Consider the following 16,759-nt stretch of genomic DNA (forward strand, 5'->3'; position numbering starts at 1 on the left):
GAGCACTTGCTAGTGTACTACTTTATGATCTGGAGCCTGCCTGACATCCCACCTTCCTAATCACAACCCTCTGTTTTTCACAAGTTCTCACTCCTAGGCCTTCAAGTACTGACCACTAAGTCTTGTCTCAAGCGAACCACACACTTATCTACTGAGTAATTAAATTTTTGCTACTCCAGGCCCCAGCTGGAAGGAGATTTTTCTCAATACATGTATTATTTGAGGAGTCATTTCCTGCATAGCTTCTAATCAATTTCTCACAGGGACAAAGATCACACCATTCCATGTACTAGAATCGTTTTATCTTACCTGCCTGAATCAATTGATCCTTCTTTCTAGAGGCAAGAATTTTACTTTCTTTCTTTCCAGCTCAGTACTTGGTACAGTTAAGTGATCAAAAAATATTTTCTGAATGAATCAAACAAAATTTTTGGATGTTTCTCTCATGAAAGTACCCAGAGACTTACACGATACAAATAAGACTCAATCTTTACCCCTCGTCGAAGAAGAAGAATTGCCAAAACCTTTAACAGTTTATAAAAATTTCAGGCCAACTTAAGTCCGATGACTTCTGAAGTCTTATTTGTTAATAGCAAATACTCAGTTACCCTTGATAGTATATCAGTTGTGTCTTCCTGGTTATTAATTAGACAAAATATTTACACTTTATCAAAATCTTTCACTCCAAGTTCTTAGTATATTGAGCTCTTTTTTATTAAAAGTTATTGAGGTGACACTGATTAATAAAGTCAAATAGGTTTCAAGTATGCAATTCAACGGTATGTCATATATATATATATTGCATTGTGTGTTCACCACTCAAAGTTAGATTTCCTTCCATCATCAAATATTTGACCCCTTTTACTCCTATCTACCCTTCATCTCCCCCACACCCCTGTCCACCTTTCCCTCTGGTAACCACTAATTCACTGTCCATGTCCTGAGTCTCTGTTTGTCATGATTTTTTGTTGCTTTCAGTTTTATATCCCACATATGAGTGAAATCATATGGTTTTCAACTTTTTCTGTCTGTCTTATTTCGCTTAGTATGATTATCTCGAGGTCCATCCATGTTGTCGTAAACGGCAGTATTTCATCTCTTCTTATGGCTGAGTAATATTCCATTGCATATATGTACCGTATCTTCTTTATCCAACATCTATTGTAGGACATTTCGGTTGCTTCCTTGTCCTGGCCACCATGAATAAAGCTGCTATGGACATCAGGGTGAATATATCTTTGTGGATAAATGTTTTCAGGCTTTTGGGGTAAATACCCAGAAGAGGGATTGCTGGGTCATATGATAATTCAATTCTTAGTTTTTTGAAGAATAGCCATACTGTTTTCCATAGTGGCTGTACCAATTTACATTCTCACCAGCAGTGCATGAATGTTCCTTTTCCCCACAACCTCTCCAACCGTTATTACTTGTCCTGTTGATGATAGCCATTTTAACAAGCGTGAGCTGGTATCTCATTGTGGTTTTGATTTGCATTTCCCTAATAGCTAATGAAGTTGAACGTCTTTTCATATGTCTATTAGCTGGAGGTAACACACTGTTTGACTTCAAATTATACTACAAAGCAACAATAATCAAAACAGCATGGTATTGGTGGAAAAACAGACACACAGATCAATGGAACCGAATTGAAAGTCTAAAAGTTAACCCCTGTATATATGGGAAATAATTTTTGACAAAGGAGTCAAACATATAATGGAGAAAGAAAAGCCTCTTCAGTAAGTGGTGCTGGAAAACTGGAAAGCCACATGCAAAAGAATGAAACTAGACTGCTGTCACCATACACTAAAATTAACTCAAAATAGATCAAAGACCTAAATATAAGAACTGAAACAGTAAATTGCGTAGAAAAAAACATAGGTACTAAACTCACGGACCTTGGATTTAGAGAGGATTTTATGAATTCGACCTCAAGGCAAGGGAAGTAAAAGCAAAAATAAATGAATGGGACTACATCAAACTAAAAAGCTTCTGCACAAGAAAAGAAACCATCAATGAGGCAAAGAAGCAACCATCCAAATGAGAGAGTATATTTGCAAACAACACCTCTAATAAGGGGCTATATCCAAAATATATAAAGAACTCATACAGCTTAACAATAAAAAACAAACAAGCCAATTAAAAAATGGCAGAGGACCTGAACAGACATTTCTCCCAAGTATAGACAGCTCTTTTTAATTTACGAAACACGCTTTTAGTGTCTTTTAATTAAAAATAACATTAAAAAAATACATTCCTTGAATAGGTCAAACTGAGGCACAAGAGTTTCCCACCAGGATGGAAGTTTCTGAATGAAATCTGGCTGGCAACTGAATAAATTAATGGTTGCAGTTCTCAGCCCCTACTGTCTTGTCCTGCCAGACAACTGTTCCCCAGGGCCCAGGTAAAGTGGTTTGGCAACTCGGGACAAACGGACAGCTGACTGAAAGGATCCTGCCCCCCTCCCCATTCCCTGTGCAGCTGTGTGCTGGCCTTGGATACAACGTGCTGTCTCCCGTAGAGGAGGGGAAAGAATTGTGCGACAGAAAAAAGCTCTCAGCGGGAAGGAGGCAGGCGGGTTTGACAGACGCGGGAGAGGGCTTGCTTTTTGGACCGCTCTTAGCAACGGCCCTGGTTTGACCCTCCTCAGCCAGGAGAAAATCGAATCAGTGTACCACACTTCCAAGCTCCAGGCAGCATCAGCAGCTGAACGTCAAAGCAGCCCTCCTGTCTGCCTGTTAATTACCTGATCTTTCCCAGCTCAAGGTTCCTGCCTTTACAAAGTGCTACCAGAAGGGGAAGAAAGGACCACCCAGCCCCCTTGCTGCCTGGGGCTTCAGCCTCGATTGCGAGTCCTTGTAAATCATCACGTCTCATTGATAGGCGGGACCGAGGGGCGGGATCCAGCCCCCCTGGACCGGCAGGGGCTTTATTCTAGAGTCACTGACGCGTGGCTGCGCTTTTCTTTCCCGTTTGTAGGTGAAACCCCAGTGGCTTCATTGGCTCCTTGATTTAAACCACGCCCGGCTTTCTGCCCGCTTTGCTGCTGCTGGGCCAGGCGGCCCAGCTACATCCCAGCCCCGTGCGCGGGGAGCCAGTGCTGCTATTGTGTGGATGCCGCGCGTGTCATCTCTTCTCTTGCAGAGATGGCTAACAGGGGCCCGAGCTACGGCTTAAGCCGTGAAGTGCAGGAGAAGATCGAGCAGAAGTATGACGCGGACCTGGAGAACAAGCTGGTGGACTGGATCATCTTGCAGTGCGCCGAGGACATTGAGCATCCGCCCCCCGGCAGGGCCCATTTTCAGCAATGGTTAATGGACGGGACGGTAAGGATGGCGAGATCATGGTGGCTGGGCGGTTGGTAAGGAAACCCTCCAGGCCCTTCTCCTTTCGCTAAGGCTGCTGGAGGAGCAGCTGCTCCCAGGCTCTGTGTCTCCAAGGGAGGGAATGGAAATGCCCTTATTCGTTGGAAAATCTGGGCTTCCTCCACAATTCCCTAGCTAGCGAAGAGGATTCTCTACCCATCAGAAACTGAGCTTCCTTCTAAGTCGTTGGCAAATCCAAAGCCTTTACGCTCTTTCCAGTGAGAATAGAGATAAGTATTTCCTTGAGATCTCTCCAGCCTTTTGGTGCATAAGCTCATTTGGGACTATTCCTTCCCCAAGGGAATGGGTTGGTTACATAGTAAAACAAAGGAAAGGGTGGGGGAGACTAATCACCTTCATCACCAGAGCCATGCTGCCTGGGCTGCTCACTGTTAGTCTATTGAATGGAGGGGTTCTCAGGAAACTGAAGGGAATCCTTATTTGATAATTGCTTTTCTGACCCAAAGCTGCTGCGTGTTTGGGGAATCCGGACTGCAGGCCATGCTGATTCAAACAAACCCATCTTTTTTCCTGCAGACTGTGATTAACTGTTGTTACATAACTGCTATCCCCAGCTTCTCTCTGGTTGCCCAGGACTTGTGTTATAGGGGTCTGGGAGAACCCAGTTCAGTTCTTGCACACATCATTAGCACAAATGGGATGAGTCGTTGAAGCCTGATTCAGATTTGCCTTTTGATAGAAGAAATAATATTAGACTCTAGCATTTGACCTCTCCCAACTCATTCCTGCATTGGAAATCTGGAATCATGTTCTCGTCCCTGCACATCATTCCCTATCTGTAAACGATTCTTTCCCTCACACATAAAAAGGGAGGAAGGAACAAGGAGGGAAGGGGATTCCCAGATTACTGGACTCACTGCAGTTGCAGCAACCCTAGGAATGGGGTTGCCTATGTCTTCAAGGTTCTGTATCAGAGCCTGGCCACCCAGCCCAGAGCCCATGCTTTCCTGGGGCCCAAGAATTGCCTGTGCCCAAACCTGTTACTGGGGCCCTGGGGTGGGGGCGGTGCTAGGATTCACTTTGCGTTAATGTCAGGCAAATGTAAAGGGAAACACTGACTGAGTCTCCCCCCTTTCCCCGTTTAGGTCTTGTGCAAGCTAATAAACAGTTTATATCCACCTGGACAAGAGCCAATTGCCAAGATCTCAGAGTCCAAGATGGCTTTTAAGCAGATGGAGCAAATCTCCCAGTTCCTGAAAGCTGCAGAGATCTATGGCGTCAGGACCACTGATATTTTTCAGACAGTGGATTTATGGGAAGGTAAACAGCCCTGTGTCTTTGGGATTGTTCTCCCCTCCTCCTCCCTTTTCCCCTCCCTTTGTGAAATCAGCTCACAGTGTTTTTCCCTGTGCTTGCTTGCTGTGTTGCGGGGAGGTGGGGCGGGGAGTATACCAGCTGTCACCTGGGGGCGCTGTTAGCCTCCCCTTTATGATGTTGCATTGAAAAGGGTATCCATCTTCCTCTGAGGGAACACACGCCCCAAGATACAGCAGGGACCTCAGTAAAGAGGAAGCTAAAGTGGTTACAGGGATGCCTTTTATTTCTTCTACCCCTCCTACAATGCACTCTTTCTGAACAAAGATAGCTACTGGAAGAGAGTCAGGGGATGAGTGTTTCTGACTCACCAGTGGCAGGGTTCATAGACAAAGATGCCTGGTGCAATTTGGTCACTCAATCTGAGAAATAAATAGCACCTAACTCTTCATTAAACTATTATCTGGGAGATTGGTGATTCTACCTTCCAGATATGTATGCAGTCTCTCAGAGCAGCAGTCCCCAACCTTTTTGGTACTAGAAACTGGTGCTCCTATGAGAATCTAATGTCTGATGATCTGAGGTGGAGCTGAGGTGGTGATGCCAGCTCTGGGGAGTGGCTGCAAATGATGAAGCTTTGCTTGCTAGCCTTGCCGCTCACCTCCTGCTGTGTGGCCAGGTTTCTAGCAGACCACAGAACGGTACTGATCCATGGCTGGGGGGTTGGGGACCCCTGTCTCAGAGAGTATGACAAATGATTTTTTTCTTCCACATTTGTGAGTTGACTTGATTAAGAAATCTTAAGAGGCATGAAAATCAAATCACATTTTTAGACATATTTAATAATCCACGATTGGGAGAAATGATGTGGAGACACTGCCAGAGAATTTGAGACCTACAGTCATAGTGCTTAGTGTCTCCCTGAACCCAAATGTAGGTGCATATCCATGCGACTGTTCACACTAGGCCTGTCTGGGCACGGGGGGATATGGACCACTCCAAGCGGGGTTGCCAGGTTCACGGTGCTCTCTCATGCTTTTGTCACTGGCTGTCATCAGTGGCCTAACCAATGGGATACCCCGGGGCAGTGACCCAACTGCTTCTACTGACAGAATGGGGTAACTTTTCTGTGATCAATAGACAATGGTATTTTAAGGGACATTCAGATGAAGGTTGAAACAGATTTCTAGCAGAGGACCATTCTATTAAACAATTTATAAAGAAACAATTGCCTCCTTAAACTTCACACCCTCTCTGTGTCAGGCAGAGAGCCGGCATTTCTTGTTTCTTTCAGTACCAGATAAGTAGTTAAAGTTCTAAGATGCCAATCAGTTTTCTTCATGGTGGGCATTACATAGAAACTCAGATATCCAGACCTGCAGGCCAAGCCATTAACTTCATGCACGCTTGCCTCCAAATCCCCATAGAAAGACACAGTAGAGACTCGTTCCCATCTTTTTAGATCAAAACTATGATTGTCTCCAGCTAACAAAGATAGCTACTGCTTATTGATATTTTCTTATGTGCCAGCCATAGTTCAAGTGCTTTACTACACAATGCCAATCAATTCTCCTACAATTCTACGAAGTAAGTGTTATTAATTTGCCCATGTCATAGTTGACAAAACTAAAGCTTGCCCATGATTATGTGAGTACGTCATATGGCTGGTTAGTAATTAGCACAGCCAAGACTCAAACCCAGACTCTCCGAAGAATAAGGCCTTAACTAGTCTGCTATGCCACGCTTTGGCCAGGAGGCTGTTGCCTTCACCTATACTGTGGATGTGTTATGAGTCATCTGGTGACTGATGAGGATGAAGAGGAGGAGGATGAGTCAGGACTGTGTGGGACAGAGAGCTAGAGCCTCTGCACTAACTAAGGGTTTTGTGTGAATGGAAGTCTCTCCAAGTATGAGAAGACGAAGAAACTGGGAGGTGTGTGGGAGGCGTAGATCCTTGCAGTGCTTTTCTGTCTTTTCATTACTGAGAATGCTTTGCTCGCCTTCCTCCTTTTTCCAAAGACCAGTCAGACGAACTTTACACCCAGGAGGTCCTGACAGTGAGTGAGGAGGGCTGTTAGGAGCAGGTGGAGGTCTACACCATCTGCCCAGCCCTTTGTGTTAGATACCTCTTAGGGAAGAGGGAGGTTGAGAGGCATGAGTGTGACTAGCCTGAAATAAGGTAGTGGACAGGTAGACCCCAGGGCAGGATAATGCTCCTAGAAAAAGGAAACAAGGAAGACATGGAGAAGTCTCATCCCCCGGGCAGAAGGATGGGGATTTAAAGAAAATAAGGGAGGAAACCCACTCCAAGAGTGCTGTGGTTGACCTGCTATAAGTAGGTTATGCAATTGGGTAGGAATAGCTGGCATAACCTATAAGTAGGTTATGCAGTTGGGTAGGAAAGCAGATGCTTAGGGGTGTCCAAAGAGCCTCTAGAGGCCCCAGGGCCTGGTGGTCCCCTCCATGGGAGGTCTACTGAGAAATGAGGGTCAGGGAGATTTTAAGCTTTGGAGGGAACACTTGACATTCCCCAAGATCGCTGTCTGAAGCTCAGGTCTGAGCAAGAGGTAGGAAAGTGTGTTGCTTCGAGAAGAGAAAGGGGGAGAGTTGGTGGCTTTGAGGGAGCCCAGAGGTGACACCCAGGGTCTAATGTGAGTGAGACAGAGTCCTTTTTTTTTTTTTTTTTTGCAAGAGCTGACTCACTTATGAGTTTAGGGATGAGTATGCTAGAATCAGAGGGATGCCTCCAGGCGGGGTTGGCCTGTGTCTGTGGGCATATGAGAGTGAACATGTTTGTATATGTAGCTATTGGACTAGCCATTTGCTTAGCTAAGTGCCACATTCTCCCTACTATTCTCTACCCTGACTGTGGTTTTTGGTTTACTCACATTCATTCCTGATTCTGTGCAAATAGCTGTGGTAGCTGTGGCTGCTGTGGGTACCGCCCTCCTCGCCTGAGTGCTTCTCTTCCTCTTCTGCCGGCATTTTATACTCAACAGCTCTCAGTCCCCATCTCTCCTGCTTGGCATTTTTCCAAGCAGAGCTCTGCTTGCCCCACGGCTGCCCAGTGATTCCATGCTGCTATTATGTTGCAGACCCATAAAGCTGCAGGAACCCAGGCTTGCCAAATGCCTTCTCATTTAGGCTTTAGTTATCTAGACAGGCAGAGTCCCCAGATGTTCTCACTATCCTGAAACTCCTTTTAGATGCAATGTGAAATGTTTGGAATAGATTTGGGGGCAACCAGAATGAAAGGTTCAGAGCTTTAAAAAGGAACTCAAGGCTGAATGGTCCAGAAAATGACCCAAGCACAGGGATATTATAGACGAGGCTACTGAAGTGCCCCTGGGAGGAAGCTGGGGTGACCAGTTCCGTTTAGTGATAGGAAAGAAATCAGGGCCACTTAGAGCAGTGGAAGGGGATTGGGCATGTCTTTCTCATGGATAGTAAGGTGAATGCCTGGCAGGTGACTTTCAGATATGCCATGGGGGCCCGCAAAGAACAGAAGTCACAGCTGTCTGTGACTCAGAGGAGAGCGAACTGGAGGTTAGACTTTAGCATCTATTCTTTGGAGGGAAAAGGGGGAAGGAGAGAAAGAGAAGAGCAAAAAAAGGAGGTGTGTGTGTGTGTAAGTGAGTGAACACGTGAGAGCTAGCGAGTGCAGACTCAAAGAACACTTATACTGGAAAGTAGTCTAATGCAGACTCTTGAGTCAGAAACAAGACTACATGGCTCATATCATTGCTCCACCACTTACTAACTTTTCTAAATTTTGGTTTTCTCAGCTGTAAAATGGGAATAATAAGATCTATTTCACAGGGATGACATGGGGAATAAATGAGATAATGCATTAGAAGTGCTTAGTATAGTGCCTGGCAATAATAGGGTATAATAAATGCTAGCAGTGTCAAAACTACCATTGTCATTGGCCTGTCCATTTTCAAGACTAATGGAAAATGAGAGCACAAGCACAAGGCTGGAAAGGCACACATTCTATGTTGAAACAAAGGATTTCATTCATGGCTTCACACAGAAGCTGGTAGGGATGCCTAGATGACCTTTGCCCTCTCTGACATCTTTGGTGTCTTCACCACATCTGCCATTCCCCAGTACAGACAGACCAGCTTTAGGAGTTATTGACTTTTACCCACCTCATGAAACTTACCCTCTTGATGTCTTCTCTCTTAATATATGGCTTCACCAATTCCAGACCCAGAAGATCTTGGTACAGTGGAAAGAGCATGAGTTTTAGAACCAGGTAGATGGGTTGAAACTGTTCTTTAGCTACATCCGCATTGTGTGACCTTGCCTGAGTTGCTTAGCATCAATTCTCCTATAAACACATCAAGTGCCTCCCTCTAAGGGTTCTCTTAAGGATTAAATGTGTAAAATGCCTAGCTCAGTGCATGGCTAAGAGACACCTAATAAATGCTGGCTTCTTTCTCCTACTGTAAATCCATCAGCGACTAACCTTTTGGGTTCCTTTGCATGACTATGTGGCAACCGTTAGACATGTAACATTCTAGGATGTCAAAGCAAGCAAGTCTCAAAGATCAATCAAATCTGATTACTCTTCTTAGTAATCTGGCTGACCAGGATCCTGGGCACATGGTTTTGCCATGCCTTCCTGTTTCCCCTCCATGATGACTGGGAGTTATCGAGGTCTGGTTTTACATCAAAGTGGAATGCCTGGAAGGTCCAAATATATTCTCTGTAGAGGTGTCACTGTATGTGTCATTCCTCAACAGCAGAGGAGAAGAGAGTTCACCCAATTTGAGAGGTATTTTGGGATATTGTGAGGTCCCCGTAGTGACTTGAGACATTATAGATGCATCCTCCTTGAAGCTTCCTTTTCTGTCTGTCAGAACAGCCTTCACAACATTTATTCCAAGTGCTGCTTACAAGTGTGTTCAGATATCTTTTCCTCCAGCAGTGGTCCTCACACTCCAGTGTGCAGCAGAATCACTTGGTAGGGTTATTAAAACACAGATTTCTGGGCCTCAGCCCCAGAGTTTCTGAGGTATTACCTGTGGGATAGCACCTAGGAATCTGCATTTTCTACCATTTCACAGATGATGCTGCTCCTGCTGTTCTGGGAACCCTACTTTGAAAACCACTACCCTAGTGAAACAAAAATTCATAGAACCCACAGGGCAAGTCCGGCCTACCCTCTGACATTTCTTCCTTGACTATAGCAATTTTTCCTCTACGTTGAGTGAAGAATTGGGGGCTATGCCTAAATCATTAATTAGGGAAATAAGAAATGAGTCCTTTGTCCACTGATTGCTTTCTCTACAAGTCCCAGAAAGATGGAAAAAAGTCAGTACTCCAAGAGTAACAAGGATGAGTCAAGTGATAAAATATGAAGTAGCTCTGAAGCAAAGAGTTTTGACTATAAGATTGATTTTTAATATTGAAAGTAGAGTGACTTTACTGACTTTACCCACCCATATGACTTATCTCCAGCCTTTTTTCTTTCTCTTTATTCTATTAATTTTTCTTTTCAAAGACATGCATACGATATCATGAAAGGGTAAGAAAAAATTAAGAGGACAGAATCCTTGTTCAAGTATCTCTATGGTAATAGCTCTCAGACTTTATGAACATTAAGAATTCCTGGATTCTTACAGTGTAGAATCCTTGCCCCCAATCCCCAGAGGTAATCATTCGGTAGTTTGGAGTATTAAGACCACACTTAGGGAAATGTCGCTTTGTGACAGTGCAGGAAACAGGGAACACTATTGTCAAGTAAAAGTATCAAGTGCTATCTGAAACGCTTTCTGAAAAGGTTTGCCTGGTGAGACAAGGAAGCTACCGTGCCACAGTCTTTTTTTACAGCTTCAAGTTCTAATATTAGCTTCCTCCCTTGATAGGGGGCTAGAAGATTCCAGGTAGCCTGATTAAAATTCCGAGCTGTTAGTGTACATTTGGCCTCTCTGCTTTCATGCGTCACTACCCTTCTTGTGGCCAGTGGTCTCGTTTTCAGATCACCACCAGAACTCGATCTCGTTTCTGTGCTCCAGCATCTAAAAATTCCCAGCACCTAGATGGTACTTCTTTGGGGACTGTTTTTTTTTGTTGTTGTTTGTTTGTTTGTTTTCTTGGAATAATAGCCTTGAGCGGTGGTTTTCAAGCTGTCTTGCCAAAGTATCTAGGGGTCGCTTTCAAGGGAACAAAGAGATTCGAAGCTGCCAGGCCTCTGAGCTGGCTCCTAACTGGGGTCAGTGCCCTTCTAAAAATTGATTTTTCTATTTGACTTTGTGGAAGTTATCTCTGAAGGAAAGAGTTATTGCTTAACAAATATTACGTAGTACTTACAACATGTTAGACATTGCGATTTTTTTAAAAATTGAAAACCAAAGAATTGGAGCAGTGCTTGCCTATCCAGTCTGGCTTCATCAGAATCAACTCAGGAGATTGTCTCAGAATCTGAATTTTTAAGATTCTCAGGTAATTCCCAGTCACCAGGTGAAACCCATGTTTCTCAGACTTGCCTGATGGCATGAATCACCTGGGAAGTTAATTAAAAATATAAACTCCCAGGTCCCACCCCAGGCTTGCCAAATAAATTTCCCCCAGGGAATGACCTCAAATTTCACATTTTTAAAGAGATCCCCTTCTGCCATCTAAATCATCAAAGAAGCTTAGGGAACCCTACCCTGAAGCAGGCTTTGCCCTAGGCAGATGGTACACTTAGTGGTGACACAAGCAGTTCAGCTTTTGTTGCTTTCTACCTGGCACACTTCACAGATCTTCCTTAATCACACTGCTCCTTTAGACATTTAAATTTTTGACCTCCAGTCACAGGAATCAGCCTCCACTAACAGCCCCCATCCATTCAGCAGCACTTGATCTGGGCTTCTGCTCTGGCAAGAGAAGTGTGGCCGCAAGGAGGCCCCTTCCCATTTTGTCAGACCGAGTGCACTGCAATTCTTCACAGGAATATCTGTTAGAAAACAAACGAAAGGCAACAAGAAAACAAGCTAGACGTGAACTGGTGACAGAGACAGATTTCTCTTCATTACATTATTTAGAATCCTGACAATAATTGATTTGATCTGCACACTGATGGGGAACTCAAGGTCCCAACTGCTTTTTCTTGCTTTAATCTTACACATCTTCCCAGTGCATTTCTTCTGGCCTGGCACCGACACAGCCACTGCCAGCCTTCGGATTACCTGGTCACTGAGGAACCTGTCTCCCCAGCCAGCCTGCAGTGGGGACCGATGAGAGATGGGAGATGGCAGGGCAGCCTAGTGGACTCTTTGTGGGCTCTGCACTCAGACATGTGAGCTAGGGCTGAACCCTGGTTTACTTGTTGGGTGGCTCTGGCATGTTAATTAACCTCACTGAATTAGTTTTCCTATCCACACATTGGGAGAAAGTATATAAATTCCATGGGGTCAATGTCAAATATAATAGTGTCTGGCCTATAATTTATATCAGATCTTTTTTAAGGAAAATTCTTCTAATTTTTTTGCTTTCTAACACTGCCTCCTTCTCCAGATTTTTCTACTCCAATCGTGCAACCAGTTACTTTTCTACTCTCTGAGATGAAGATGGGGTGGTATTTATAGCTTTAGGTTTCTCAATATCTTACTTTTGGCCTCAACTTAGTTCCTTCATTCTTTTCTGGATTCATGTAGTATATACATTCTCCAGCTACTTATGAGGGAGGCTAGGCCTGTGGTTAACAAAGCTTTGCTTCTGCACCCATGTCTCCAGGATGATGTCTGTGGTTGAGTGCCTGGATGTCAGGCTCTACAATTCCCCAGAACCTGGACATATCAGACCTGCTCTTTCCAATCATCAGAAATAGATTTCCAGTGTGCAGTTTGTACAGAGTGGAGATAAGTGATATACCCTGACCTTCCTAAGCCTCCCTGTGCTTAATCACTTCTCTAAGATCTCTTTAATGGCTCACTACTTAAGAGCAAACTCTCTCTCTCTCTCTTCCCAGAGTGATCTTTCAGAATATCATCAGGACAGTTCTATTTAAAAAAAAGGATCCAAGTATCCTGTTATACTGTGAAAATTACAGAAATGTTTTTTGTCCGAAGAGAAGAATCATTCTAATAACCACCTCTGTTTCCTCTGTCTTAATTCTTAATGTTGCTCATGCCCTCCTTCTATTTGCTGCCCCGATTCTCCATCCTCCACCACCCTAGCTGTCCCTTGAGTCTGGGGACTCCCCATTGAGAGCATTTCATCCCTGTATCCATTAACCAATCCCACAGGGCCTCAGGATCCAGGAAATGGCCCCCATGGTTAATGGGATGAAGGAGAGTAGTGAGGGAAGAAGGATCTGCCATCTCTCTCTCATCTTTGAATAAATGGACATTCTAAAATGAACTTTAAATGGACTTTAGTTGCTTATTTTATTGGAATTATACTCCATTTTCACTTTCCATCTGCTTTTCTCCTATAATTTCGTATTGCCCAGTGACTGACTTACAGCACCCAAGCTGGAGAGACCACAGATAGCTCACTCAGTCTAAAGAGAGCCTTTTAATATTTGCCCTTAACTTTCCCAGCACCCCACCTGGCTGAATTTCGCTCTTTTCTAACCCTGTGCCTTTAGCTTCTGCAGTCCACACTTGTGCCATGCATGGACCTTTGATTTGGTTCAAAATTGCAGGGTAACCACTTGGTAGCATCTTTCCCAGTCTTGGACATGTCAGTCAGCTGGAGGAGAGGAAAGAAGAAAGGAATGGAAGAGCAGGCTGACTTGTAGGGTCCAATTGCCTTCTCTGTGGGTTGCAGGTCACTGGGCTCTTAGATAACAGTGTTCCAATGGTACGAGGGGGCAACACCACACATCTTCTCCTTCTTTCTCTCTCTCTCTTTTTTCTTTTCCTTTCCCTCTCCCTTCCTCTTTCTCTTCCACTTTTTCTTTTTCTTTCATTATTCCCCTCCCTCCCAGTCTCCTGTCCTCTCTCTCTCTCCATCCATCTTTCTCTCACACACAAGCCAGTTATTCATTGTCTTCTTTTAGCTCCTTTCAAGCAGCACAAAATAAAGGGCCCATCATTTGTGTCACCTTGAGTGCTTTCTGTGTTGATTTGCTTTTCTTCACTTGTCAGGCTTCCAACCCAAATAGCCAAGTGAATACTCCATTTGGTTCACATGGGTAATTTTAGATCCTTTTAACCACATAAAGTAAAAGAGAGAAGCCACCTGGGGTTTGGCACAGTTAATCCACTCAGCCACTTCTTTCCAGTTTTCTCTTTCCTGTCCTGAGAAAAATCCTCTCTGCAGCCCGCTACACCAGCCTACCTATAGGACTTACCTTACCACAGCTTACAGAACCCACCGAGGCCAGGGCCGCTGCTCAGGACAGGGACCTACCTATGTCAGAGCTGCTAAGTGTTTGGAATGTTTTATTCATACACAGCAACTCTGAAAATGGAGTAGAAACTGTGCATCTATATGGTACGGTACGTACCATATAGATGCGTACCATATAGAAGAACGGAGTTAGGTGAATTTTTGTTTCTCTCTGAGAGGTTTGGCTACGGTTGTCCTTGGACCATTTTGAGAAATATTTAATATTCCTGTCCCCTGAATGTTATCACCTGCAGCCTCCTATGAGAAACTTCTTCCTGGAGGTCCAGCCCCATCCTCTCAGATTCCTTGACCCTGACACATGCTTGGCTTTAATCTCTTTGTTGGTTTCCAGGAAAGGACATGGCAGCTGTGCAGAGGACCCTGATGGCTCTTGGCAGCGTTGCAGTCACCAAGGATGATGGCTGCTACCGGGGAGAGCCTTCCTGGTTTCACAGGTAAAATCCCTTCTCAGCCCTCTGGAGCAGAGGATGATTTTTAACAAGAGAGAGCGTCTAAAGCCTTGTAGCTCCCCAGAGGCTATTTCAACAGAAGCCCCTAGGAGCAAGCACTCCCAGCCCCATGACTGAGTTCTCAAGAGCAAGGAGAGACTGATGCTGATGTTCAGGCCAACATCCCACACAGAGCAGAAATGATCAGGCCTTTCTGATTGATACTGGATCCTCCAGCCCTGCCCACGTTCTGTTTCTCTGGAGACTGGGCAGGACAGAATGGCTTTTCGCAGATGTGCCTTGATGTCTGAACTTGGTTCGTAGCCCTGAATCAATCTGTCTGTCTATCTATCTATCTATCTATCTATCTATCTATCTATCTATCTATCTATCTACTATTTACTTAAAGAAGGGATGATATGTCCTAGTTGCCTGGGACCGTAATTACTGCCTGTTGTCCCAGTATTTTTATTAATAGCACTTACTTTTACTCTCAGAAGTGGTCCAATCTGGATAATAAAGTATATGGTCATGTCAGTAAAAGGCCTTTTCCTAAGGAGGTTTGTTTTGTTGTTTTTTTCAAGGGATGGGGTTAGCAAGGGATTTTAAACTTAACCCAATAGCTCAGTGGGAGATGAAGAGAAAATAATGTTTACCAGATAATTAACTCTTTATTTCCCTAGTCTCTTTTTCTTCTTCTTGACAGTTATAAAAAGGTACCAGTTTGTGTCATTTTAAAGGGAACTGAAAACCTCTTAGACATTGGCCAGTTGAAAGCTTGGTTTTAGTTCCAGCTTTATTAGTGACCTACCATGATCCATATGGCCCAGAAAACCAAAATTGTTTACAATCTGGCTCTTTACTGAAGTTTGCTGACCTCTGGCCTAGAGTACGAAATTTCCTTTCCTTAACTCCTAGGTCCCTCAGCTCTAAAATGGAACATTAATTCTTTGCCCTATACAAAGAAGGGTGGAATACATTATTGACATGCTTTGCAAGAAGGGCCGATTTTAATTTTCACAAGGGTTTGAAATAACCGTGAGAGAGAGGGTAATGGGAAAGCTGTCTGAGAGTAAAGTTCCCAGAGAGGTAGCTACTGATTGTTGCTGGAAATTCTGGAAAACCATCTAGGCTTCTAAGGAGTATCATGGTAGGGCTTGCTTGTGGTAAGGCCATAGTTCATCGGAGGACCATAGCTCATTGTAGGACCATTGCTCAGGTAGGGCCATAGCTCATGGCAGGACTATAGCCTAGTATAGGAGACCTGCTCTACTATATCTGGTGACTCCCAGTAGAGTCTGTCTAACTGCATATCGTGGGAAAGGTTTGAAAACTGTCAGAATGATATTATTCCATTTCACTCCCTCTGCCCAGGAAAGCCCAGCAGAATCGGAGAGGATTTTCAGAGGAGCAGCTTCGCCAGGGACAGAATGTGATCGGCCTGCAAATGGGCAGCAACAAGGGCGCTTCCCAGGCGGGCATGACTGGGTACGGGATGCCCAGGCAGATCATGTAGGACGCCGCACCCCACCTGCAGTAGAGAGGACAAACGTTCCACACCACGGTCTCTATGACAAAGAAATAGTTAGTCACCTTCTGACCTTCTCTTTCTCAAAGCCTCTTGTCCCTGGTTTTTGCAAGTGCTGCGGTTCTGCTGAGAATCCACGTTGCCTCTGCTGCCACCTTCTGTTCGTTTAGAACTATGCAAAGACTCCGCTTCCTCTTCCTCAGCACCCTTCTTTGCCCTAAAGTCTGTTTGTCTGATTATTTATTTATTTATTGGCCAAAAATGTCCCTCTTCAACTTATAGAACGCACAGAATAAACAAATTAGTCTTGTGTCATAAAGCGTAAAGTTCATTTTTTGTCTTATGGGCTTTGCAGGCAGGGCTGATTTCTATTTCGTTGAAGTGGCCAGCAAGATGGAATGAAGCGGTAGCTGTAGCTGAGGAAATATTGGTTAGCTTTGAGGAAGCCCTTACAAGGCTGTAATGTTTATCTCTGCAACTTCAATAGAAAGTTTAGAAATTATTTTGCTCACTCTGAGAGCCTAATGCTACGAGTTCAAGAATAAGGCCTTTGACTCCCGTGTATTTTGGAGCACCTACCTTGTGCTTAGTATGCTAGACTTGTAGAGGACAAAAGCATGAGCAAGCCAAAGCCCCAATTCTTAAGGAGTTCTCTATAGATGCCTGGAAGTATCTGGTGGATGAGTGGTTTTATCTAATGGATAGGTGATGAATGTTTGAAGGATTAAATGGTTTTCACTTCTCTAGCAATAATCTTCCCCCTTCAGGCCAAAAAATGTCTGATGCTGACATTCATACAGTATCTTCTTCAAGTAGGA

General features: G+C 44.2%; 1 protein-coding gene across 1 annotated transcript; it reads left to right on the forward strand.

Annotated features, from left to right (window-relative positions):
- Window positions 1-2,905: 2,905 nt before the first annotated feature.
- Window positions 2,906-16,256, forward strand: TAGLN3 (transgelin 3). The gene is made up of 4 exons (XM_039856863.1): window positions 2,906-3,323; window positions 4,469-4,643; window positions 14,317-14,419; window positions 15,788-16,256. The coding sequence occupies exons 1-4, from the start codon at window positions 3,144-3,146 to the stop codon at window positions 15,927-15,929; spliced, it is 600 nt and encodes a 199-aa protein (XP_039712797.1). The 5' UTR covers window positions 2,906-3,143; the 3' UTR covers window positions 15,930-16,256.
- The last annotated feature ends 503 nt before the right edge of the window (window positions 16,257-16,759 follow it).

The sequence above is a fragment of the Pteropus medius genome, unplaced genomic scaffold, assembly GCF_902729225.1.
Source record: "Pteropus medius unplaced genomic scaffold, Ma_sr-lr_union100, whole genome shotgun sequence".
Taxonomy (NCBI): domain Eukaryota; kingdom Metazoa; phylum Chordata; class Mammalia; order Chiroptera; family Pteropodidae; genus Pteropus; species Pteropus medius.

What these genes read in the sequence shown, in the direction of transcription:
- TAGLN3 (XM_039856863.1), top strand. Translation starts at nt 3,144, where the DNA reads ATGGCTAACAGGGGCCCGAGCTACGGCTTAAGCCGTGAAGTGCAGGAG. An exon ending in AATGGTTAATGGACGGGACG is followed by an intron (nt 3,324 to 4,468) that starts GTAAGGATGGCG and finishes TTCCCCGTTTAG; the next exon opens with GTCTTGTGCAAGCTAATAAA. An exon ending in GACAGTGGATTTATGGGAAG is followed by an intron (nt 4,644 to 14,316) that starts GTAAACAGCCCT and finishes GTTGGTTTCCAG; the next exon opens with GAAAGGACATGGCAGCTGTG.